The sequence below is a fragment of the Oncorhynchus mykiss genome, chromosome 32 (genome assembly GCF_013265735.2).
Source record: "Oncorhynchus mykiss isolate Arlee chromosome 32, USDA_OmykA_1.1, whole genome shotgun sequence".
Lineage (NCBI taxonomy): Eukaryota > Metazoa > Chordata > Actinopteri > Salmoniformes > Salmonidae > Oncorhynchus > Oncorhynchus mykiss.
The window spans coordinates 3155553-3182433 of record NC_050572.1 but is presented as its reverse complement, the minus strand read 5'-3'; the positions used below and the strand labels follow the sequence as shown (position 1 = coordinate 3182433).

Below are 26881 nucleotides of genomic sequence, written 5' to 3'. Positions count from 1 at the left end.
TTGATTACCAACAACGACGAGACGGCCTACAGGGAGGAGGTGAGGGCCGTCGGCGTGTGGTGTCAGGAAAATAACCTCACACTCAACAAAACAAAGGACATGATCGTGAACTTCAGGTAACAGCAGAGGGAGCACTCCCCTATCCATATTGACGGGACTGTAGTGAAGAAGGTGGAAAGTTTTAAGTTCCTTGGCGTACACATCACAGACAAACTGAAATGGTCAACCCACACAGACAGCGTCGTGTATTAGTGTCTAGTGTTGTTTTTGTGTGGTTTAGGTCCGGGAACATCACAATAGGTGTGAGCAGAGCATGTTGAGCATCTGATGCATACCTTTTAGGATGCAGAATGGGCGGGTGTAATGGGTGGGGTTGGGCCTGTTCGCTTTGCTCACGGCGTGTGCATATGTCCTGCTGTCATGTTGAGGTCCTTATCACAGGAGCGGGGGTTAGGGGGTGAGCAAAAGAGGCACAGGTCTGATATGTGACCAGGGTTTGTTTAGGGTGATCTTAGCTGGTTGGGGTGTGGCTGTTGATGCTGTGTTCTGGGTGTAGACCCTCTAGGTGTGGGTTCAATCAGTGCAGTTCCTTCAGGAGGGGCTCTTGCAGGTCTGGGAGGGGGTCTCTCTGGCCTAGGATGGGGTCTCGCTGGTCTGGGAGGGGGTCTCGCTGGCCTGGGATGGGGTCTCGCTGGTCTGGGAGGGGGTCTCGCTGGTCAGGGCTGGGTGTCCGTTGCTCTGTTGCTCATGTGTGAGGTGCTGGGCCTGCAGTTGAGGGTGACGTCCTTCAGGGTCCTGGCAAAATTTGGAATCGGTGTCTTATACAGGTGGACCTGGTCGTAAAGGCTGTTCAAGTCCAGGGTGGAGGGTCAGGTAGACATTAGGTTTTGAGGCACAGTCTAGCGAAATGCTTGCATTCACTGCTGTATGGTGGCATGGGGAAAATATTTTTGTGGTAGCAGGGTGGAGATAACCACTTGTGCATTGTGGAAAGTGAAATAAGTTATTTCAATCACTCTCTCGAGTGCTGTGGCCACCCTTTCCTGCTTGGCCCTCAGGTCATTTGTGCCTCTGTGAATTATGATGTGGCTGAGTGATTCTAGTCTGTCCTCTGACAACAGCTCCAGGACATGCCTAGTGTTTGGGCACCACTTCGTGTTTCAGAAAAAGTTTATCGTCTTGAATGATTCAATGAGGAGCACAATCTCTGGCTTTTGTGTGTCCTCAGTGAATGTGGGGGGGGGGTTGTCAAGAGAGCTATCAGGGGAGCTGAAAAAAAGAGAGAGAGAGAGAGAGAGAGAGAGAGAGAACATTGAATGAGTAGCTGTCCAAACATTTTGACTGGTACTGTACATATGTACAAACATAACATAACATAACATATACAGATAAATAGATACAGAAAAAAGGACAGAGAAGGTTATTTGAAAACAGTCTGGCACATAGAGACTACTCATGTAGGAGACAAGACACGTACCATTTACCACATATGAGCTATGTTTATTTAGAGACTACTCATGTAGGAGACAAGACACGTACCATTTACCACATATAAGCACATATAAATAATGTTTATTTACAATTTAATTATAGGTAGCCCTTTTTCTTTTATGCCAAACTTCATCTAAATGTTCCGCAAATGGAAATACACAATATACAACAACAAAAACATTTCAGTTACTCCTCATTGCTCAGCCACATTTAGCCAGGGTCTATCTGGAATAGGAACAAGTGTATATCATGGTAGTACAACGGAATGAGTTTCATTCTCTATTTCTTCGAGGTCACAATAGTTACAGTCTTTCCACTTCCATTTCACCTCGACCTGTTTCAATACGCAGTGGCAATAACCCTGATCTTACCTGTACCTGTGCACATAGCGATCTCTTGCTTTTAGGTAGGTTATACATAATATATCTCTCACACACCAATTCACCCTGAATCAAACAAAAGGTTCTCAATTTGGGTTCATGATTAAACTCTTCGACCCATTTTTTTCCGTTAACTGATCAGGCCTACCACCGTTTTATCATCGGCAAATGTAATGATGGTGTTGGAGTCGTGCCTGGCCATGCAGTCATGAGTGAACAGGGAGTACAGGAGGGGACTGAGCACGCATCCCTGAGGGGCCTCTGGGTTGAGGATGAGCGTGGCGGATGTGTTGTTACCTCTCCTTACCACCTGGGGTCGGCCCGTCAGGAAGTCCAGGATCCAGTTGCAGAGGGATGTGTTTTGTCCCAGGATCCTTAGCTTATTGATGAGCTTTGAGGGCACAATGGTGTTAAACGCTGAGCTGTAGTCAATGAATAGCATTCTCACATAGGTGTTCCTTTTGTCCTGGTGTGAAAGGGCAGTGTGGAGTGCAATAGAGATTGCATCATCTGTGCATCATCTTTTGGTGAGGTATGCAAATTGGATCTGGGGTTTCTGGTGTTGGGACATAAAGAGGAACTTTAGCGAACAAATCAAACATTTATTGTGCAACGGGGACTCTTGTGACAACCAGATGAAGCTCATCAAAGGTAAGTGATTAATTTTATTTATATTTCTGACTTTCGTGACTCCTCTAAGGGGCTTGAAAATGTTTGTATATTTCTGTAAGCGGGGCGCTGTCCTCAGATAACCGCATGGTATGCTTTCGCCGTAAAGCCTTTTTGAAATCTGACACAGCGCTTGGATTAACAAGAAGTTAATCTTTAAGCCGATGTATAACACTTGTATCTTTTATGAATGTTTATAATGAGTATTTCTGTATTTTGAATTTGGCGCTCTGCAATTTCACCGGATGTTGTCGAGGTGGGTTGCTAGCAGAACGCCTTCGCCAGAGAGGTTACCTTAGTGTTCTTGTGCACAGGGACTATGGTGGTCTGCTTGAAACATGTTGGTATTACAGACTCAGACAGGAAGAGGTTGAAATTGTCAGTGAAGACACTCGCCAGTTGGTCAGTGCATGCTCGGAGTACACGTCGTGGTAATCCGTCTGGCCCTGCGGACTTAAGAATGTTGGCCTTCCGGAACAGCTGGTGCTCTCATGCATGTTTCAGTGTTACTTCCCTCGAAGCGAGCATAGAAGTTATTTAGCTCGTCTGGAAGGCTCATGTTACTGGGCAGCTCTCGGCTATTGCTTCCCTTTGTTGTCTGTAACAGTTTGCAGGCCCTGCCACATTAGATGAGCGTTGGAGCCGTGTTAGTGTGATTCGATCTTAGTCCTATATTGATGCTTTGCCTGTTTGATGGCATGTCGGAGGGCATAGCGGGATTCCTTATAAGCTTCTGGCTTAGAGTCCTGCTCCTTGAAAGCAGCAGCTCTACCCTTTTGGTCATTGCGAATGTTACCTGTAATCCATGGCTTATGGTTGGGGTATGTACGTATGTACGTACAGTCACAGTGGGGACGACGTTCTCAATGCACTTATTGATAAAGCCAGTGACTGATGTGGTGTACTCCTCAATGCCATCGGAAGAATACCGGAACATATTCCAGTCTGTGCTGCAAAACAGTCCTGTAGTTTAGCATCTGCTTTGTCTGACCACTTTTTTGTAGACCGAGTCACTGGTGCTTCCTGCTATAATTTTTGCTTGTAAGCAGGAATCAGGGGGATAGAATTATGGTCAGATTTTGCAAATGGAGGGTGCGTCTCTGTGTGTGGAGTAAAGGTGGTGTAGAATTGTTTCCCACTGGTTGCACGTTTAACATGATGATAGAAATGAGGTAAAACTGATTTAAGTTACCCTGCAATAAAGTCCCCGGCCACTAGGAGCGCCGCCTCTGGATGAACGTTTTCCTGATTGCTTATGGTCTTATACAGCTCCTTGAGGATGTAATGTCATGGAGAATGTAATATAATGGAGGCGGTATACAGCTCATTGAGTGCGGTTTTAGTGCCAGCATCGGTCTGTGGTGGTATGTAGACAGCTATGAAAAAGTACAGATGAAACCTCTTTATGTAGATGGTGTGGCCCACAGTATCCTGAGATACTCTACCTCAAGCGAGCAAAACCTCGAAACTTCCTTAGATATCATGCACTAGATGTTGTTTACATAAATTCATAGGCCCCCGCCCCGTGTCTTACCAGAGTCTGCTGTTCTGTCCTGCCGATGGAGTGTATAACCAGCCAGCTGTACGTTCTTAATGTCGCCGTTTAGCCACGACTGGGAGAAACGTAAGATATTACAGTTTTTTGTGTCCCGTTGGTAGGATTCGTTAACATGACAGCGTGACAGAAGGGGCAGATTAGCCACTCGTCGCCTGATCCTCACAAGGCACCCTGATCTTTTTCCATTAAATCTCAGTTTCCTTCTCTACTGAATAACGGGGATCTGGGCCTGGTCGGGGGTCTGTATTACATCCCTCCCGTTCGACTCATTGAAGAACTCTTCGTCCAGTTTGAGGTGAGAAATCACAGTTCTGATGTCCATTGGCTCTTTTCGGTCATAAGAGACAGTAGCAGCATCATTACGTACAAAACAAGTTACGAACAACAAGAAACAACACGAAAAAAACAAACAAAAGAATATGGTTGGATAAGACGGCAGCCTTCCCCGCCGGCTCCATCACTATCACAGAAGCAGCGCAAACTGGCTCTAACCAACGTCAACAGTAAAGAGGCGACTCCGGGATTCTGGCCTTCTAGGCAGAGTTCCTCTGTCCAGTGTCTGTATTATTCTGCCCATCTTAATATTTTATTTTTATTAGCCAATCTGAGATATGGCTTTTTCTTTGCATCTCTGCCTAGAAGGCCAGCATCCCGGAGTCGCCTCTTTACTGTTGACGTTGGTTAGAGCCAGTTTGCGCTGCTTCTATGTAGATGTTCCATAAAAAAATCTGCCGTTTCCAGCTACAATATTCATTTACAACATGAACCATGTCTACAGTGTATTTCTGATCATTTTTTGATGTTATTTTAATGGACAAAAAAAGTTGCTTTTCTTTCAAAAACAAGGACATTTCTGAGTGACCCCAAACTTTAGAACGGTAGTGTACATATACCTGACTTAACAAATGGCTATAGAAGGAAGATGCATCTCTACCCCATGTGGACTGTTCAGGTGGCAAATAGCATGAAGACACAACAAAACAATAATCTGACTCCCTATGTTCAATCATTTCTTCTATATCTATATCATTTCAATGCTGTAAACTTTCATCACATCAGACTTTACACATGTTCCCACTCCCCCAGAGGCCCTGGGGGCTTTTCACATGAGTGTTTCTGTTGGTTCCATACCATACATACCCTCTACATGAGTGTTTCTGTTGGTTCCATACCATACATACCCTCTACATGAGTGTTTCTGTTGGTTCCATACCATACATACCCTCTACATGAGTGTTTCTGTTGGTTCCATACCATACATACCCTCTACATGAGTGTTTCTGTTGGTTCCATACCCTACATACCCTCTACATGAGTGTTTCTGTTGGTTCCATACCCTACATACCCTCTACATGAGTGTTTCTGTTGGTTCCATACCATACATACCCTCTACATGAGTGTTTCTGTTGGTTCCATACCATACATACCCTCTACATGAGTGTTTCTGTTGGGTCCATACCATACATACCCTTTCACATCAGTGTTTTTGTTGGTTCCATACCCTACATACCCTCTACATGAGTGTTTCTGTTGGTTCCATACCCTACATACCCTCTACATGAGTGTTTCTGTTGGTTCCATACCATACATACCCTCTACATGAGTGTTTCTGTTGGTTCCATACCATACATACCCTCTACATGAGTGTTTCTGTTGGTTCCATACCATACATACCCTCTACATGAGTGTTTCTGTTGGTTCCATACCATACATACCCTCTACATGAGTGTTTCTGTTGGTTCCATACCATACATACCCTCTACATGAGTGTTTCTGTTGGGTCCATACCATACATACCCTTTCACATCAGTGTTTTTGTTGGTTCCATACCCTACATACCCTCTACATGAGTGTTTCTGTTGGTTCCATACCCTACATACCCTCTACATGAGTGTTTCTGTTGGTTCCATACCATACATACCCTCTACATGAGTGTTTCTGTTGGTTCCATACCATACATACCCTCTACATGAGTGTTTCTGTTGGTTCCATACCATACATACCCTCTACATGAGTGTTTCTGTTGGTTCCATACCATACATACCCTTTACATGAGTGTTTCTGTTGGTTCCATACCATACATACCCTCTACATGAGTGTTTCTGTTGGTTCCATACCATACATACCCTCTACATGAGTGTTTCTGTTGGTTCCATACCATACATACCCTCTACATGAGTGTTTCTGTTGGTTCCATACCATACATACCCTCTACATGAGTGTTTCTGTTGGTTCCATACCATACATACCCTTTACATGAGTGTTTCTGTTGGTTCCATACCATACATACCCTCTACATGAGTGTTTCTGTTGGTTCCATACCATACATACCCTCTACATGAGTGTTTCTGTTGGTTCCATACCATACATACCCTCTACATGAGTGTTTCTGTTGGTTCCATACCATACATACCCTCTACATGAGTGTTTCTGTTGGGTCCATACCATACATACCCTCTACATGAGTGTTTCTGTTGGGTCCATACCATACATACCCTCTACATGAGTGTTTCTGTTGGGTCCATACCATACATACCCTCTACATGAGTGTTTCTGTTGGGTCCATACCATACATACCCTCTACATGAGTGTTTCTGTTGGTTCCATACCATACATACCCTCTACATGAGTGTTTCTGTTGGGTCCATACCATACATACCCTCTACATGAGTGTTTCTGTTGGTTCCATACCATACATACCCTCTACATGAGTGTTTCTGTTGGGTCCATACCATACATACCCTCTACATGAGTGTTTCTGTTGGGTCCATACCATACATACCCTCTACATGAGTGTTTCTGTTGGTTCCATACCATACATACCCTCTACATGAGTGTTTCTGTTGGTTCCATACCATACATACCCTCTACATGAGTGTTTCTGTTGGTTCCATACCATACATACCCTTTACATGAGTGTTTCTGTTGGGTCCATACCATACATACCCTCTACATGAGTGTTTCTGTTGGTTCCATACCATACATACCCTCTACATGAGTGTTTCTGTTGGTTCCATACCATACATACCCTTTACATGAGTGTTTCTGTTGGGTCCATACCATACATACCCTTTACATGAGTGTTTCTGTTGGGTCCATACCATACATACCCTTTACATGAGTGTTTCTGTTGGGTCCATACCATACATACCCTTTACATGAGTGTTTCTGTTGGTTCCATACCATACATACCCTCTACATGAGTGTTTCTGTTGGTTCCATACCATACATACCCTTTACATGAGTGTTTCTGTTGGGTCCATACCATACATACCCTTTCACATCAGTGTTTTTGTTGTGTCATACCGTTCAATATCAATAGTTTCTTGCTAACGCAAATGCGTTTCATTTATTGAAATCATGTCTGTGTTTAAGGATTTTAGTATTGTTATTTGTAACTTGTTCAATGCAGTACATCCGTTAACATCCAATCCCCTCTGTTTCTCGGCCTAGGTCCTCCCGATATCAACTGGTTCACTTTGGAGTTTAGGTCCTCGTTTTCATCAGCTGCCAGTCCTGCCACTCTGATAGACACGTCTGGGTCTAACTTCGTTGTTTTGGCAGCGCCTATTCTTCCAGATTCTAGGAATTCTACACGGCACTCCTGACGTCCAACTTGCAGAGCTATGTAGTCTCGTAGTTGCTTGTTATGATTCTCCAGTTGAGTCAGAATAGCTGTATGTTTATCCTGAATTCTCCAAAGTGAGCAGTCAACTTTACTATTCACTCCTTTTTTCATACTCAACTTCATTTCGTCCATTTTTTCTTAAAAAAATGTTTATACCTTGACTCCTTATCTCCACCTTGCTATTGGCACTTTCTTTCTTTGATAAATTAGACTCTATGCTTTTCTCACCACTGTGTAGATTTCTACTGGAGTCCATATGTTTTAGTGGTTAAGTGTTTCAGTTATTGCTGTTCAAGGTAGATAGCCAGCTAAATGCATTCCAAGGCTGGCCAGATTACTCGCCAAACATTCCCCAACAAGTCTGTCAATTGACTCTTTCACCCTGACGGGATTCATACTTCAGTTGCTTCCATTTACAGGCCGATCTCTATGTTTTGAGATTTGAAAAACGTTTAATTTAAAAAGGGTTTTGAAAGAGTTTGGTCCCATAAAGAAGGAGCAGCGTTTTTCATTGTGGACACCGTACCAAGCTATGTTATTACCTGGTATTTGCTGTACACAACCATGTTATTACCTGGTACTTCCTGTATATAGCCATGTTATTACCTGGTACATCCTGTATATAGCTATGTTATTACCTGGTACTCCCTGTATATAGCCATTTTATTACCTGGTACTCCCTGTATATAGCGATGTTATTACCTGGTACTCCCTGTATATAGCCACGTTATTACCTGGTACTCCCTGTATATAACCATGTTATAATGCCAGAGAAGCCGGTGTTTGGAGGATATATTGGCACGGGTGATGTTATGCCTGAAACGAAATGGAAGTTAGGCAAACCCTTTCAATACATCCTCCAAAGATCGGCTTCAAGAGCTATATCACTTGTTTACATCGGGTTGCAAACATTTAAAAAAAATTATTGACCAATTTTTTTTTTAACCTTATTTTCATTAATTTATTCATACTATTTCATCCTTACACAAGATATATGCAGATTTTTTTTTTAAAAGTGCTCCTTTTTCTCCCCAATTTTGTGGTATACAATTGGTAGTCTCATCGCTGCAACTCCCGTACAGACTCTGGAGAGGTGAAGGTCGAGAGCCATGCGTCCTCTGAAACACAACCCAACCAAGCCTCACTGCTTCTTGACACAATACACACTTAACCTGAAAGCCAGCCTCACCAATGTGTTGTAGGAAACACAGTACACCTGGCAACCGTGCAGCTTGCAGTGTGCCAGGCCCGCCACAGGAGTCGCTAGTGAACGATGGGACAACATCATCCCTGCCGGCCAAACCCTCCCCTAACCTGGACGGCACTGGGCCAATTGAGCGCCGCCTCATGGGTCTCCCAGTCGCAGCCAGCTGCGACAGAGCCTGGACTCGAACCCAGAATCTGTAGAGGCACAGCCTTAGACCACTGAGCCACTAGGGAGGCCAAGCCCACTGTTCTGATGATATACAGAGGATCAAAGCATGGTGCTAATCGCTGGTGTTCCTCTCTGATGTGAGAGCAGGGAGATAGAAGTCATTTATAATTCACCACCTACCACCTGGTATTTCATACTGCACTCTAGAGGAGAGAGGGATATGTGGAGAGGGAGAGAGAGGTGTAGAAGGAGAGGGAGGGAGAAAGAGAGGGAGCTCTTAATGAAAGCACTGCCTGCCTCTCCCTATTCCTTATTAACATATTCTCTCAAACAATAACTCCCACCTCGCTCTCTTTCTCTCTCTCTGTCTGAAAGCACCGCCTGTCTCTCCTCCTATTCCCTATTGATATCCCTGTCTGAAAGCACCGCCTGTCTCTCCTCCAATTCCCTATTGATGTCCCTGTCTGAAAACAAGGTCTGTCTCTCCTCCTATTCCCTATTGATATCCATGTCTGAAAGCACCGCCTGTCTCTCCTCCTATTCCATATTGATATCACTGTCTGAAAACAAGGTATGTCTCTCCTCCTATTCCCTATTGATATCCCTGTCTGAAAGCACCGCCTGTCTGTTCTCCTATTCCTTATTGATATCCTTGTCTGAAAGCACCACCTGTCTCTTCTCCTATTCCCTATTGATATCCCTGTCTTAAAGCACCGCCTGTCTCTTCTCCTATTCCCTATTGATATCCCTGTCTGAAAGCATCGCCTCTTTCTCCTCCTATTCCCTATAGAAAGAGAGAGAGAGGGGTGGGAGTTATTGTTTGAGAAAATGTGTTAGTAGAGGATAGGGAGAAGCAGGCGGTGCTTTCATTACCAGCTCTCTCCTTCTCCCTCCCTCTCCACATATCCCTCTCTCCCCTAGTGTGCAGTAGGAAATACCAGGCGGTGCTTTCATTACCAGCCCTCTCCTTCTCCCTCCCTCTCCACATATCCCTCTCTCCTCTAATGTGCAGTAGGAAATACCAGGCGGTGAATTACAGATGATTTCTATCTCCCTGTTCTCACATCAGAGAGGAACACCAGCGATAAGCACTGTGCTTTGATCCCCTCTATTTCATCAGAACAGTGATCTTAACACAAATAAATAATTTCAGAGGAGGATGAATCTTGTCACACTACAGTTTCTCCACATCCTTAATATAAAATATATCTCTTTAAAGACACAGACTGAGACACAGCCGTGCTGTTACAGATACGTATAGCTTTCAGAGAGAGAGAGAGAGAGAGAGAGAGAGACAGAGAGAGAGAGAGAGACAGAGAGAGAGAGAGAGAGAGACAGAGAGAGAGAGACAGAGAGAGAGAGAGAGAGAGACAGAGAGAGACAGAGAGAGAGAGAGAGAGAGAGAGAGAGAGAGAGCGAGAGAGAGAGAGAGAGAGAGAGAGAGAGCGAGAGAGAGAGAGAGAGAGAGAGAGCGAGAGAGAGAGAGAGAGAGAGAGAGAGAGAGAGCGAGAGAGAGAGAGAGAGAGAGAGCGAGAGAGAGAGAGAGAGAGAGAGAGAGAGTGAGAGAGAGAGAGATATTTTATTTATATTTTATTGTTTATTTATTTGCTATCATTTACAATTTTGTTACAATGTATATTGTATACATTGTTGCTTTGGCAATATTGACACAATGTTTTTCATGCCAATAAAGCAGCTTGAATTTGAATTTGAATTTGAGAGAGAGAGAGAGAGAGAGAGAGACAGTGACAGAGAGACACAGACAGAGGTCTGCTGGTACAGTCTATGTTGTAGTACTGTTTTCTGCCTCAGGTATGAACATGTATTTAATAAGGGTAGTGTGAAATCAAATCAATGTGATTGAAAATCAACTGGAAATGCATTTACATGAGGTCTAAATGGTTACTACTATAGATGATAGTGCAATAGGAATGCTGACTGCAAGAATGTCAACCAGAGCTGTTGCCAGATAATTTAATGTTAATTTCCCTACCATAAGCCGCCTCCAATGTCATTTTAGAGAATATGTCCAACCAGCCTTGCAAGCGCAGACCACGTGTAACAGTCTTTGGAATTTGGTTGAGGTTATTCATTTGTGCAATGAAGAAGTATGCCATCTAGGAACTGCGTAACACTGTCGAGAGTTGCGCAAGACGTGAAAAGTAGCGTTGGTTTGTTGTGTTCCTGTATGGAACACAGATAGACCCGTCAACAATTTGATCGATTATTAAAGTTTAAAAATACTGAGGGAGTGAGGGGTGGAGTAGAGCTGGTGGGAGGGGTGGAGTAGAGATGGAGGGAGGGGGTGGAGTAGAGATGGAGGGAGGGGGTGGAGTAGAGATGGAGGGAGGGGGTGGAGTAGAGATGGAGGGAGGGGGTGAAGTAGAGCTGGTGGGAGGGGGGTGGAGTAGAGATGGAGGGAGGGGGGTGGAGTAGAGATGGAGGGAGGGGGTGGAGTAGAGATGGAGGGAGGGGGTGGAGTAGAGATGGAGGGAGGGGGTGGAATAGAGATGGAGGGAGGGGGGTGGAGTAGAGATGGAGGGAGGGGGGTGGAGTAGAGATGGAGGGAGGGGGTGGAGTAGAGATGGAGGGAGGGGGTGGAGTAGAGATGGAGGGAGGGGGTGGAGTAGAGATGGAGGGAGGGGGTGGAATAGAGATGGAGGGAGGGGGGTGGAGTAGAGATGGAGGGAGGGGGGTGGAGTAGAGATGGAGGGAGGGGGTGGAGTAGAGATGGAGGGAGGGGGTGGAGTAGAGATGGAGGGAGGGGGTGGAATAGAGATGGAGGGAGGGGGTGGAGTAGAGATGGAGGGAGGGGTGGAATAGAGATGGAGGGAGGGGGGTGGAGTAGAGATGGAGGGAGGGGGGTGGAGTAGAGATGGAGGGAGGGGGTGGAGTAGAGATGGAGGGAGGGGGTGGAGTAGAGATGGAGGGAGGGGGTGGAGTAGAGATGGAGAAGTATGCCATGAAGAAGTATGCCATCTAGGAACTGCGTAACACTGTCGAGAGTTGCGCAAGACGTGAAAAGTAGCGTTGGTTTGTTGTGTTCCTGTATGGAACACAGATAGACCCGTCAACAATTTGATCGATTATTAAAGTTTAAAAATACTGAGGGAGTGAGGGGTGGAGTAGAGCTCGTGGGAGGGGTGGAGTAGAGATGGAGGGAGGGGGTGGAGTAGAGATGGAGGGAGGGGGTGGAGTAGAGATGGAGGGAGGGGGTGAAGTAGAGCTGGTGGGAGGGGGGTGGAGTAGAGATGGAGGGAGGGGGGTGGAGTAGAGATGGAGGGAGGGGGTGGAGTAGAGATGGAGGGAGGGGGTGGAGTAGAGATGGAGGGAGGGGGTGGAATAGAGATGGAGGGAGGGGGGTGGAGTAGAGATGGAGGGAGGGGGGTGGAGTAGAGATGGAGGGAGGGGGTGGAGTAGAGATGGAGGGAGGGGGTGGAGTAGAGATGGAGGGAGGGGGTGGAGTAGAGATGGAGGGAGGGGGTGGAATAGAGATGGAGGGAGGGGGGTGGAGTAGAGATGGAGGGAGGGGGGTGGAATAGAGATGGAGGGAGGGGGTGGAGTAGAGATGGAGGGAGGGGGTGGAGTAGAGATGGAGGGAGGGGGTGGAGTAGAGATGGAGGGAGGGGGTGGAGTAGAGATGGAGGGAGGGGGTGGAGTAGAGATGGAGGGAGGGGGGTGGAATAGAGATTGAGGGAGGGGGTGGAGTAGAGATGGAGGGAGGGGATGGAGTAGAGATGGAGGGAGGGGGTGGAATAGAGATGGAGGGAGGGGGTGGAGTAGAGATGGAGGGAGGGGGGTGGAATAGAGATGGAGGGAGGGGGGTGGAATAGAGATGGAGGGAGGGGGTGGAGTAGAGATGGAGGGAGGGGGTGGAGTAGAGATATAGGGAGGGTGTGGAGTAGAGATGGAGGGAGGGGGGTGGAATAGAGATGGAGGGAGGGGGTGGAGTAGAGATGGAGGGAGGGGGGTGGAGTAGAGATGGAGGGAGGGGGTGGAATAGAAATGGAGGGAGGGGGTGGAGTAGAGATGGAGGGAGGGGGTGGAATAGAGATGGAGGGAGGGGGTTGGAGTAGAGATGGAGGGAGGGGGGTGGAGTAGAGATGGAGGGAGGGGGTGGAGTAGAGATGGAGGGAGGGGGTGGAGTAGAGATGGAGGGAGGGGGTGGAATAGAGATGGAGGGAGGGGGTGGAGTAGAGATGGAGGGAGGGGGTGGAATAGAGATGGAGGGAGGGGGTGGAGTAGAGATGGAGGGAGGGTGTGGAGTAGAGATGGAGGGAGGGGGGTTGGAATAGAGATGGAGGGAGGGGGTGGAGTAGAGATGGAGGGAGGAGGTGGAGTAGAGCTGGTGGGAGGGGGGTGGAGTAGAGATGGAGGGAGGGGGTTGAGTAGAGATGGAGGGAGGGTGTGGAGTAGAGATGGAGGGAGGGGGGTGGAGTAGAGATGGAGGGAGGGTGTGGAGTAGAGCTGGTGGGAGGGGGGTGGAGTAGAGCTGGTGGGAGGGGCTGGAGTAGAGATGGAGGGAGGAGGGTGGAATAGAGATGGAGGGAGGGGGTGGAGTAGAGATGGAGGGAGGGTGTGGAGTAGAGCTGGTGGGAGGGGGGTGGAGTAGAGCTGGTGGGAGGGGCTGGAGTAGAGATGGAGGGAGGGGGGTGGAATAGAGATGGAGGGAGGGTGTGGAGTAGAGATGGAGGGAGGGGGGTGGAGTAGAGATGGAGGGAGGGGCTGGAGTAGAGATGGAGAGAGGGGCTGGAGTAGAGATGGAGGGAGGGGGGTGGAATAGAGATGGAGGGAGGGGGGTAGAGTAGAGATGGAGGGAGGGGGTGGAGTAGAGATGGAGGGAGGGGGTGGAGTAGAGATGGAGGAAGGTGTGGAGTAGAGATGGAGGGAGGGGCTGGAGTAGAGATGGAGGGAGGGGGGTGGAATAGAGATGGAGGGAGGGGGGTAGAGTAGAGATGGAGGGAGGGGGGTAGAGTAGAGATGGAGGGAGGGGGTGGAGTAGAGATGGAGGGAGGGGGTGGAGTAGAGCTGGTGGGAGGGGCTGGAGTAGAGATGGAGGGAGGGGGGTGGAGTAGAGATGGAGGGAGGGGGTGGAGTAGAGATGGAGGGAGGGGGTGGAGTAGAGATGGAGGGAGGGGGTGGAGTAGAGATGGAGGGAGGGGGTGGAGTAGAGATGGAGGGAGGGGGTGGAGTAGAGCTGGAGGGAGGGGGTGGAGTAGAGCTGGTGGGAGGTGGGTGGAATAGAGATGGAGGGAGGGGGTGGAGTAGAGCTGGAGGGAGGGGGTGGAGTAGAGATGGTGGGAGGGGGTGGAGTAGAGATGGAGGGAGGGGGTGGAGTAGAGATGGTGGGAGGGGCTGGAGTAGAGATGGAGGGAGGGGGGTGGAGTAGAGATGGAGGGAGGGGGTGGAATAGAGATGGAGGGAGGGTGTGGAGTAGAGATGGAGGGAGGGTGTGGAGTAGAGATGGAGGGAGGGGGTGGACTAGAGATGGAGGGAGGGGGGTGGAATAGAGATGGAGGGAGGGGGTGGAGTAGAGATGGAGTGAGGGGTGGAATAGAGATGGAGGGAGGGGGTGGAGTAGAGATGGAGGGAGGGGGTGGAGTAGAGATGGAGGGAGGGGGTGGAGTAGAGATGGAGGGAGGGGGTGGAGTAGAGATGGAGGGAGGGGGTGGAGTAGAGATGGAGGGAGGGGGTGGAGTAGAGATGGAGGGAGGGTGTGGAGTAGAGCTGGTGGGAGGGGGTGGAGTAGAGATGGAGGGAGGGGGGTGGAATAGAGATGGAGGGAGGGGGTGGAGTAGAGATGGAGGGAGGGGGTGGAGTAGAGATGGATGGAGGGGGTGGAGTAGAGATGGAGGGAGGGTGTGGAGTAGAGATGGAGTGAGGGGTGGAATAGAGATGGAGGGAGGGGGTGGAGTAGAGATGGAGTGAGGGGTGGAATAGAGATGGAGGGAGGGTGTGGAGTAGAGATGGAGGGAGGGGGGTGGAGTAGAGATGGAGGGAGGGGTGGAATAGAGATGGAGGGAGGGTGTGGAGTAGAGCTGGTGGGAGGGGGGTGGAGTAGAGATGGAGGGACGGGGTGGAGTAGAGATGGAGGGAGGGGGTGGAGTAGAGATGGAGGGAGGGGGGTGGAATAGAGATGGAGGGAGGGGGTGGAGTAGAGATGGAGGGAGGGGGTGGAGTAGAGATGGAGGGAGGGGCTGGAGTAGAGCTGGAGGGAGGGGCTGGAGTAGAGCTGGAGGGAGGGGGTGGAGTAGAGATGGAGGGAGGGGGTGGAGTAGAGATGGAGGGAGGGGGTGGAGTAGAGCTGGTGGGAGGGGGGTGGAATAGAGATGGAGGGAGGGGGTGGAGTAGAGATGGAGGGAGGGGGTGGAGTAGAGATGGAGGGAGGGGGTGGAGTAGAGCTGGTGGGAGGGGCTGGAGTAGAGCTGGAGGGAGGGGGTGGAATAGAGATGGAGGGAGGGGGTGGAGTAGAGATGGAGGGAGGGTGTGGAGTAGAGATGGAGGGAGGGGGTGGAGTAGAGATGGAGGGAGGGGGTGGAGTAGAGCTGGTGGGAGGGGCTGGAGTAGAGATGGAGGGAGGGGGGTGGAGTAGAGATGGAGGGAGGGGGTGGAGTAGAGATGGAGGGAGGGGGGTGGAGTAGAGATGGAGGGAGGGGGTGGAGTAGAGATGGAGGGAGGGGGGGTGGAGGAGAGATGGAGGGAGGGGGTGGAGTAGAGATGGAGGGAGGGGGTGGAGTAGAGCTGGAGGGACGGGGTGGAGTAGAGCTGGTGGGAGGGGGGTGGAATAGAGATGGAGGGAGGGGGTGGAGTAGAGCTGGAGGGAGGGGTTGGAGTAGAGATGGTGGGAGGGGGTGGAGTAGAGATGGAGGGAGGGGGTGAAGTAGAGATGGTGGGAGGGGCTGGAGTAGAGATGGAGGGAGGGGGGTGGAGTAGAGATGGAGGGAGGGGGTGGAATAGAGATGGAGGGAGGGTGTGGAGTAGAGATGGAGGGAGGGTGTGGAGTAGAGATGGAGGGAGGGGGTGGAGTAGAGATGGAGGGAGGGGGGTGGAATAGAGATGGAGGGAGGGGGTGGAGTAGAGATGGAGTGAGGGGTGGAATAGAGATGGAGCGAGGGGGTGGAGTAGAGATGGAGGGAGGGGGTGGAGTAGAGATGGAGGGAGGGGGTGGAGTAGAGATGGAGGGAGGGGGTGGAGTAGAGATGGAGGGAGGGGGTGGAGTAGAGATGGAGGGAGGGTGTGGAGTAGAGATGGAGGGAGGGGGTGGAGTAGAGATGGAGGGAGGGGGTGGAGTAGAGATGGAGGGAGGGGGTGGAGTAGAGATGGAGGGAGGGGGGTGGAATAGAGATGAAGGGAGGGGGTGGAGTAGAGATGGAGGGAGGGGGTGGAGTAGAGATGGAGGGAGGGGGTGGAGTAGAGATGGAGGGAGGGGCTGGAGTAGAGCTGGAGGGAGGGGCTGGAGTAGAGCTGGAGGGAGGGGGTGGAGTAGAGATGGAGGGAGGGGGTGGAGTAGAGATGGAGGGGGGGGGTGGAGTAGAGCTGGTGGGAGGGGGGTGGAATAGAGATGGAGGGAGGGGGTGGAGTAGAGATGGAGGGAGGGGGTGGAGTAGAGATGGAGGGAGGGGGTGGAGTAGAGATGGAGGGAGGGGGTGGAGTAGAGCTGGTGGGAGGGGCTGGAGTAGAGCTGGAGGGAGGGGGTGGAATAGAGATGGAGGGAGGGGGTGGAGTAGAGATGGAGGGAGGGTGTGGAGTAGAGATGGAGGGAGGGGGGTTGGAATAGAGATGGAGGGAGGGGGTGGAAAATAGCTGTTTTTGTCTGGATCAAATGCGCCAAATAAATGGACATTTTGGATGTATATGGATGGAATTAATCGAACAAAAGGACCAATTGTGATGTTTATGGGACATATTGGAGTGCCAACAAAAGAAGCTAGTCAAAGTTAAGGTTTTATATTTTATTTCTGCGTTTTGTGTAACGTCTGCAGGGTTGAAATATGCTATTCTCTTTGTTTATTGTTGTGCTATCATCAGATAAAAGCTTCTTATGCTTTCGCCAAAAAAACGTTTTAAAATCTGACATGTTGGCTGGATTCGCAACGAGTGTAGCTTTAATTTAATTTAATTTAGTATCTTACATGTGTGATTTATTTTTAATTTCCCTGGCTTTTGCCCAAGTGGGACGCAACCGTCCCCTATACCATAAGAAGTTTAAGGAGAGGTATATCTATAATCCCATTTGTATAACTTATATTATCATCTACATTTATGATGAGTATTTCTGTTGAATCGATGTGGCTATGCAAAATCACTGGATATTTTTGGAACTAGTGAACGTAATGCGCCAATGTAAACTCAGATTTTTTTTATATAAATATGAACTTTATCAAACAAAACATACATGTATTGTGTAACATGAAGTCCTATGAGTGTCATCTGATGAAGATGATCAAAGGTTAGTGATTCATTTTATCTCTATTTGTGGTTTTTGTGACTCTGGCTGAAAAATATTTTGCTGGAAAAATGGCTGTGTTTTCTGTGGCTATGTGGTGACATAACACAACATAATCGTTTGTGGTGCTTTTGCTGTAAATCATATTTGAAATCGGACACTGCGGTGGGATTAACAACAAGATTACCTTTAAAATGGTATGAGATACATGTATGTTTGTGGAATTTTAATTATGAGATTTTTTATGTTTTTAAATTGGCGCCCTGCACTTTCACTGTTGTCATATATCATACATACATGCGGGGGACGGAGCTGTTGGCCGAGGTTGGAGTAGCCAGGAGGAAGGCATGGCCAGCCGTTGAGAAATGCAAGTTGAAGTTTTTGATTATCACGGATTTATCGGTGGTGACCGTGTTACCTAGCCTCAGTGCAGTGGGCAGCTGGGAGGAGGTGCTCTTGTTCTCCATGGACTTTACAGTGTCCCAGAACTTTTTTGGAGTTAGAGCTACAGGATGTAATTTTCTGCTTGATAAAGCTGGCCTTTGCTTTCCTGACTGACTGCGTGTATTGGTTCCTGACCTCCCTGAACAGTTGCATATCGCGGGGACTATTCAATGCTATTGCAGTCCACCACAGGTCTGGAGTGAACCAAGGGCTATATCTGTTCTTAGTTCTGCATTTTTTGAACGGAGCATGCTTGTCTAAGATGGTGAGGAAGTTACTTTTAAAGAATGACCAGGCATCCTCAACTCACGGGATGAGGTCAATATCCTTCCAGGATACCCGGGCCAGGTCGATTAGAAAGGCCTGCTCGCTGAAGTGTTTTAGGGAACGTTTGACAGTGATGAGGGGTGGTCGTTTGACCGCGGACCCGTAGCGGATGCAGGCAATGAGGCAGTGATCGCTGAGATCCTGATTGAAGACAGCAGAGGTGTATTTGGAGGGCCAGTTGGTCAGGATGACGTCTATGAGGGTGCCCATGTATACGGATTTAGGGTTGCACCGGGTGGGTTCCTTGATGATTTGTGTGAGATTGAGGGCATCTAGCTTAGATTGTAGGACTGCCGGGGTGTTAAGCATATCCCAGTTTAGGTCACCTAACAGAACAAACTCTGAAGCTAGATGGGGATTTAATTAATTCACAAATGGTGTCCAGGGCACAGCTGGGAGCTGATGGGGGTCGATAGCAGGCGGCAACAATGAGAGACTTATTTCTGGAGAGATTAATTTTTAAAATTAGAAGTTCGAACTGTTTGGGCATAGACCTGGAAAGTATGACAGAACTTTGCAGGCTATCTCTGCAGTAGATTGCAACTCTGTCGATACCGACAGAATAAGAACAAGTCTTTGATATTAATTACTAGTCTGCAACTAGGAATTCGGTATCATTGAACGCGAAGACTGACAACTGCCAACTGCCAACTTACCCTTGTAAGTCACTGTACTGTGGCACCACAACTGCCAATGAGGTTTGCAGAGATTTGAAGTCATCCATCATCCATCCGTTGGGATTAATTACAAATGTATTTTGCAAGATGCATTGATTCGTACCCAAACCGTTACTACTACTACTAAAAATACCCATCATGCAGAAAATAAACCCTCAGAATGACCCGACATTCTATTGGCTTTTGAAAATAACGTTTTTACGTTTGGAACTAGTTGTAATGTAGCAAGGCTGGGTTGGTTTCCACATCTCTTGGTTCCTAATGGCCCACTAGATTGATCTAATTTCGTGTGAGGGAGGAGAGGGGCTAGTGGGGACAAGGTATGTCTAAATTTGTCACAAGGGGTGGGGTGTAAGGACCCTAAAGCTATGCTGCTGGGACTGGTGCAGTGGAAGTGATGTAAGGACCCTAAAGCTATACTGATGGGACTGGTGCAGTGCTGATGGGGCTGGTGCAGTGCTGATGGGCCTGGTGCAGTGCTGATGGGGCTGCTGCAGTGCTGATGGGGCTGGTGCAGTGCTGCTGGGACTGGTGCAGTGCTGATGGGACTGGTGCCGTGCTGATGGGACTGGTGCAGTGCTGCTGGGACTGGTGCAGTGCTGATGAGACTGGTGCAGTGCTGATGGGACTGAGGCAGTGCTGATGGGGCTGGTGCAGTGCTGATGGGACTGGTGCAGTGCTGATGGGACTGGTGCCGTGCTGATGGGACTGGTGCAGTGCTGCTGGGACTGGTGCAGTGCTGATGGGACTGGTGCAGGCTAGGCTGACACTGGAAGAAGCAACAACCTCTATAGAAATAAAGAACAATTATGTCACACACCCCAAGTACCGATCAACACCCGCTCGTCCCTCTGCTTCCCACTCTCCAACCCTGCTTAGCACACTCTCCCTCTCCCTCCCCACTTTCCCCGTCGACTGACAACCATTCAGAGCTGTCAAACTGCCTCGCTAATTACCTAATACTGGCAACTGTTGGCAATTAGGAGCCCCGGAGTAAGCAATTAATTATCGTCTCACAATGCAGGCTTCGCCCTGTACTATTAGTTGAATATCATGTCCAATATTCAGAAACTCTTTTCCCTCTCCAATGTGAAGAGTCAATTACATAGGACTGGAGTTGCCTGAGGGGAGAGAGAGAGAGGTTGAAGAGGGCGTTAAAACCCTCTAAGCATTTAAAGAGATGAGAGAGAGTAAATAAAGAGAGTAAATAAAGAGAGGAGAGAGAAAGAGAGAGAGAGAGAGAGAGAGAGAGAGAGAGAGAGAGACAGAGAGAGAGAGAGATAGAGAGAGAGAGAGAGAGAGAGAGAGAGAGACAGAGAGGGAATTAAAGATTGACTGAGAATAACAAGCAAGCTTAGCAGTTGCCTTTATCACTCACTCTTTTTATTTTCTCTCTCCCTTTCCCTCGCCCACTTGCTCTTTATTTTTCTATGAATCACTGTCAAACCTCTGAATAATCTCGCTTGTTCCTATTAGCGCTGTGATTGTCTCTGACAGTTTGTGGAAGGTTATTATTTAGGCTACAGAAATCATATTACACAATATTATGTCTGCATCCTCGGATGAGCATCTTCCAAATGACCAAAATGTGAATATATCCTCCCATTCTTCCATCCAAAACGTAGGCGTAATCCTCCCCATTATTGCCAAGTGGTAGATGGATACTATGTAATGTCAACACTCAGATATACCTCCATCCAGGGACGGACTGGCCACAGGGTAATTCTGCCATATGCCAGATGGGCTGGTCAATCTTTAGCTAATTAATCGTTATTTGGGGCCTCACGGAAAAAAATTAGCCAGTGTGTTAAACATACACATGCCACTGCACTCCCTGGCTGTATCCAACACTATGCTGGTGTTTTTGTGCTGGCGTTGTAATAGTGAGATAACCCTTAAGAGCAACACTCAAGTATGTACACCTCAATCTCACAGGAGGGATGGAGGGGTGGAGGAAACAAGGATCTAGGGAGGGATGGAGGGGTGGAGGAAACAAGGATCTAGGGAGGGAGGGATGGATGGAGGGGTGGAGGAAACAAGGATCTAGGGAGGGATGGAGGAAACAAGGATCTAGGAAGGAGGGAGGGATGGGTGGAGGAAACAAGGATCTAGGGTGCGAGGGAGGGATGGAGGGGTGGAGGAAACAAGGATCTAGGGAGGGAGAGATGGATGGAGGGGTGGAGGAAACAAGGATCTAGGGAGGGAGGGATGGATGGTGGGGTGGAGGAAACAAGGATCTAGGGAGGGAGGGATGGATGGAGGGGTGGAGGAAACAAGGATCTAGGGAGGGAGGGAGGGATGGGTGGAGGAAACAAGGATCTAGAGAGGGTGCGAGGGATGAAGGGGTGGAGGAAACAAGGATCTAGGGAGGGAGGAATGAAATGGTGGAGGAAACAAGGATCTAGGGAGGGAGGGAGGGATGGAAGGATGGAGGAAACAGGGATCTAGGGAGGGAGGGAGGGATGAAGGGGTGGAGGAATCTAGGGAGGGAGGGATGGAGGGGTGGAGGTAACAAGAATCTAGGGATGGAGGGGTGGAGGGGGGGATCTAGGGAGGGAGGGAGGGATGGAAGGATGGAGGAAACAGGGATCTAGGGAGGGAGGGAGGGATGGAGGAATCAAGGATCTAGGGAGGGAGGGATGGAGGGGTGGAGGAAACAAGGATCTAGGGAGAGAGGGCTGGAGGAAACAAACATCTAGGGAGGGAGGGATGGCGGGATGGAGGAAACAAGGATCTAGGGAGGGAGGGCTGGAGGAAATGTATCTAGGGAGGGAGGGTGGAGGGGTGGAGGAATTAGAGCTCTAGGGAGGGAGGGAGGGAGTCAGGGAGGGGTGGAGGAAACAAGGATCTAGGGAGGGGTGGAGGAAACAAGGATCTAGGGAGGGATGGAGGGGTGGATGGGTGGAGGAATCATGGATCTAGGGATGGAGGGATGGAGGGGCAGAGGAAACAAGGATCTAGGGAGGGAGGGCTGGAGGAAACAAACATCTAGGGAGGGAGGGATGGCGGGATGAAGAAAACAAGGATCTAGGGAGGGATGGAGGGGTGGTGAGGGGCTCCCTCAGATGTCTGTCTCACTCCCTCCTACCACAGGATGTAAAAAAAAAATGAAAATATTTTTCCCACTAATTTTCATCATCTGTCTTTACTGGGCTGAAACCCATAGTACATGAAACACTTGGATTACTGCCTTACCTATCCTCTAAGCTGAACATTATCATGATACTAGTCCACACCACAAGATCTGTCTGTTTCAGACTTAATACGTTAAGGTTATAAATGTATTTTTGACTGTTCTTCCATCTTCTCTCCTCTCTCTCCTCTCTCCACTCATTCCTCTCCTCTCTCCTCTTCGTTTCCTCTCTCCTCTCTCTCCCCTCATTCCTCTCCTCTCTCCTCTTTGTTTCCTCTCTCCTCTCTCTCCACTCATTCCTCTCTCCTCTCTCTCCTCTGTCTCCTCTCTCTCCTCTCTCTCCACTCATTCGTCTCTCCTCTCTCTCCTCTGTCTCCTCTCTCTCCTCTCTCTCCACTCATTCCTCTCTCCTCTCTCTCCTCTGTCTCCTCTCTCTCCTCTCTCTCCACTCATTCCTCTCCTCTCTCCTCTCCATTTCCTCTCTCCTCTCTCTCCCCTCATTCCTCTCTCCCCTCTCCTCTACGTTTCCTCTCTCTCCACTCATTACTCTCTCCTCTCTCTCCACTCATTCCTCTCTCCTCTCCGTTGCCGCTCTCTCCACTCTCTCTTGTCTCCTCTCTCTCCATTCATTCTTCTCTCTCCTCTGTCTCTTCACTCTCTCCTCTCACCTCTCCGTTTCCTCTCTCTACTCTCTCTCCACTCATTCCTCTCTCCTCTCTCTCCTCTGTCTCCTCTCTCTCCTCTCTCTCTACTTATTCCTCTCTCCTCTCTCTCCTCCGTCTCCACTCTCTCCTCTCTCTCCACTCATTCCTCTCTCTCTCTGTCTCTTCACTCTCCGCTTCCTTTGGTTGTCTGTGGGCTACAATAACACATCTACAGATTAGACTTTAGTCTCGTGAAAAAAAGTGTTTATTGTATATCAGTTTTTCTTCTTCCACTGAAGCTAGTATTTGGGTTTTCTTTTGTTCTCCTATTGTTGTGTGGTAGTGGGGCTGCATCAAAGTTAATCTAATGTACTGCTCCAATTTTCCCCCAGCCCACAGTCAATGAAGAAAGAAGTGTGCAGACACAGTACAAACACACACAGAGGGGATTGGATGGAGAGATGGATGGACAGAGGGATGAAAGAAAGACAGAGAGGGAGAGATGGAGGGAGGGGGAAGTGAGAAAGAGAGAGAGTGACAGAAAATTTGAGAATTGGAAAGAGAGAGAGAGAACGAGACAGAATAAGAGAGAGAGAATGAAAGGAGAGGTATAGAGAGAAAGAGAACAATGGAATGAGAGAAAATAAGAGACAGAGAAAACGAGAGTCAGAGAGAATAAGAGAAAGATGGATGACAAATGATAGTTTAACAAGGCCTCTATCCCTTCTCCTTCTCCTTCCCCTCCTCTCCCTCTCTCATCTTTCTCCTCTCTCCTCCTCCTTTCCTCTCTCTCTCAATCCTGTGTGTGTTGTTGTTCTTGTGTTTGTTTTGACATGTTAGGGGGACGGCTGATGGACTGAAGCTCTGATCTAGGTGGAGAAGGTCGCGGGGTCGTGGGGTCTATTTTATTCTGACAGCCTGGGAGAAGGGCAGTCATCTAATAGCTCACCTGCTCTCTCTCTCTCTCTCTCTCTCTCTCTCTCTCTCTCTCTCTCTCTCTCTCTCTCTCTCTCTCTCTCTCTCTCTCTCTCTCTCTCTCTCTCTCTCTCTCTCTCTCTCTCTCTCTCTCTCTCTCTCTCTCTCTCTCTCTCTCTCTCTCTCTCTCTCTCTCTCTGTGTGTATACACTACCGGTCGAAGGTTTTACTCATTCAAGGGTTTTTCTTTATTTTTACTATTTTCTACATTGTAGAACGATAGTGGAGACATCAAAACTATGAAATAACACATACGGAATTATGTAGTAACCAAAAAAGTGTTAAGCAAATCAAAATATATTTTACATTTGAGATTCTTCAAATAGCCACCCTTTGCCTTGATAACAGCATTGCACACTCTAGGCATTCTCTCAACCGGCTTCAACTGGAATGCTTTTCCAAAAGTCTTGAAGGAGTTCCCTCATATGCTGAGCACTTGTTGGCTGCTTTTCCTTCACTCTGCGGTCCAACTCATCCCAAACCATCTCAATTGGGTTGAGGTCTGGTGATTGTGGAGGCCAGGTCATCTGATGCAGCACTCCATCACTCTCCTTCTTGGTCAAATAGCCCCTTACACAGCCTGGAGGTGTGTTGGGTCATTGTCCTGTTGAAAAACAAATGTTAGTCCCACTAAGCCCAAACCAGATGGGATGGCATATCGCTGCAGAATGCTGTGGTAGCCATGCTGGTTAACCTGTTATGGCTGCAATCCTGCTAACGGGATCGATATGACAACTAGTGAAAATAAAGGGCGCCAAATTCAAACCACAGAAATCTCATAATTACAATTCCTAAAACATACATGTGTCTTATATCATTTTAAATCTATTTCCGATGTTAATCCCACCAAAGTGTCCGATTTCAAATATGCTTTTCTGCAAAAGCAAACTATTATGTTAGCTCTCCACCAAAGCCCAATAAGCACAGCCATTTTCCAGCGAAATATAGCATTCACAAAAAGCAGAAATAGAGATAAAATGAATCACTAACCTTGAATTGTCTTCATCAGATGATACTCATAGGACTTCATGTTACACGATACATGCATGTTTTGTTTGATAAAGTTCATATTTATATAGAAAAATCGGAGTTTACATTGGCGCATTAGATTCACCAGTTCCAAAAACATCAAGTGATTTTGCATAGCCACATCATTTCAACAGCAATACTCAGGATAAATGTAGATGATAATACAAGTTCTTGAAATGTTCTGTATTGACTGACCTTCATGGCTTAAAGTAATGATGGACTGTCGTTTCTTGTATCACATTTCAGTTCTTCTTGCCATAATATGGACTTGGTCTTTTACCAAATAGGGCTTCTTCTCTTCTGTATACCACACATACCTTGTCACGACACAACTGATTGACTCAAATGCATTAAGAAGGAAAGAAATCAACAAATCAACTTTTAACAAGGCACACCTGTTAATTAAAATGCATTCCAGGTGACTCCCTCATGAAGCTGGTTGAGAGAATGCCAAGGATGTGCAAAGCTGTCATCAAGACCAATCATGGCTATTTGAGGAATCTTAAATATGAAATATACTTGTATTTGTTTAACACTTTTTTTGGTTACTACATGATTCCATATGTGTTATATCATAGTTTTGATGTCTTCACTATTATTTTACTTTATTTATTTTAGAAAACAGTAAAAAATAAAGTGAAATAGATGAAACAAAAGTGAAATAAACACTTTACAACAAACAGTAAACATTACACTCACACTGGTTGCACTTTTCTCATGTCTGAAATCTTGCTGCTGTGATGGCACACTGTAGTATTTCACCCAGTAGATATGGGAGTTTATCAAAATTAGATTTGTTTTCAAATTCTTTGTGGGTCTGTGTAGTCTGAGGGAAATATGTCTCTCTAATTTGCTCTCTCTCTCTCTGCTATCTGCTACCTCTGTCTTTCAGCTATCTCTCTCTCTCTCTCTGTCTGCTATCTGCTACCCCTCTATCTCTGCTATCTGCTACCCCTCTCTCTCTGCTATCTGCTACCTCTGTCTTTTAGCTCTCTCTCTCTCTCTCTCTGCTATCTGCTACCTCTGTCTTTCAGCTCTCTCTCTCTCTCTCTCTCTCTCTCTCTCTCTCTCTCTCTCTCTCTCTCTCTCTCTCTCTGCTATCTGCTACCTCTGTCTCTCAGCTCTCTCTCTCTCTCTCTCTCTCTCTCTCGGCTTCTGGTAACACAAAAGGTATGGTTTAGACAGTACAGCACCATACCCAACACAACACAGAACAAACCATACCGAGTACAGCCCAGAACTAACTGGTAGAGCACCGGATTCCCAACTAACAATGTCCCTGTTGTCCCTACAATGGTTCTAGTACAGCAGAGGTACAGCCTTCAACTACCTAGCTAGCCAATGCAGAGGACTACATAGATAGCCAATGCAGAGGACTACCTTGCTAGCCAAGAGCGCAAGATGTTCCGGCTAACAATGAACCAATGTCCCTTGAAAGTTCTCAGTAAGTCAGGGATAATGTTTTCCATGTTAATTTTATATTTTCCATGTATGTTTTTCTCTCGTGAGTATTTGTCCAGTTTTTTGAGAGAACATCCCTGATCAAGGGACTGTCTGCATAACAATGTTCTCAGGGACATTCCCTAAATACAGCCCTATTGAATATAATCAGCATGTGATTTTCTAAGCAGCAAGGTCCATTAAAGTGTACTGCGGATGTCTTCTCTCCTCTCTCACCTATTGCCTCTCTCTCCTCCCCTCCTGCCTCTCTCTCTCCCCTCCTGCCTCTCTCCTCCTCTTGCCTCTCTCCTCCTCCTGCCTCTCTCTCCCCTCCTGCCCCTCTCTCCCCTCCTGCCTCTTTCTCCCCTCCTGCCTCTCTCCCCTCCTGCCTCTGTCTCCCCTCCTTCCTCTCTCTCCTCCTCCTGCCTCTCTCTCTCCTCCTGCCTCTCTCTCCCTCCTGCCTCTCTCACCCCTCCTGCCCCTCTCCCCTCCTGCCTCTCTCCCCTCCTGTCTCTCTCTCCCCTCCTGCCTCTCTCTCCTCCTGCCTCTCTCTCCCTCCTTCCTCGCTCTCCCCCTCCTTCCTCTCTCTCACCTCCTTTACTCTCTCTCTCTCCTTCTGCCTCTCTCTGGATCCTCCTTCTTCTCTCTCCTCCTGCCTCTCTCTC

At 48.1% G+C, this 26881-nt stretch overlaps 1 protein-coding gene across 1 annotated transcript; it reads right to left on the bottom strand.

Annotated features, from left to right (window-relative positions):
* Nucleotides 1–633: 633 nt before the first annotated feature.
* On the bottom strand, nucleotides 634–22216 carry LOC118946537 (putative protein TPRXL). The gene is made up of 3 exons (XM_036971823.1): nucleotides 22191–22216; nucleotides 19416–19764; nucleotides 634–795 (listed from the first exon to the last, which is right to left on the bottom strand). The coding sequence occupies exons 1-3, from the start codon at nucleotides 22214–22216 to the stop codon at nucleotides 634–636; spliced, it is 537 nt and encodes a 178-aa protein (XP_036827718.1).
* Nucleotides 22217–26881: the final 4665 nt, after the last annotated feature.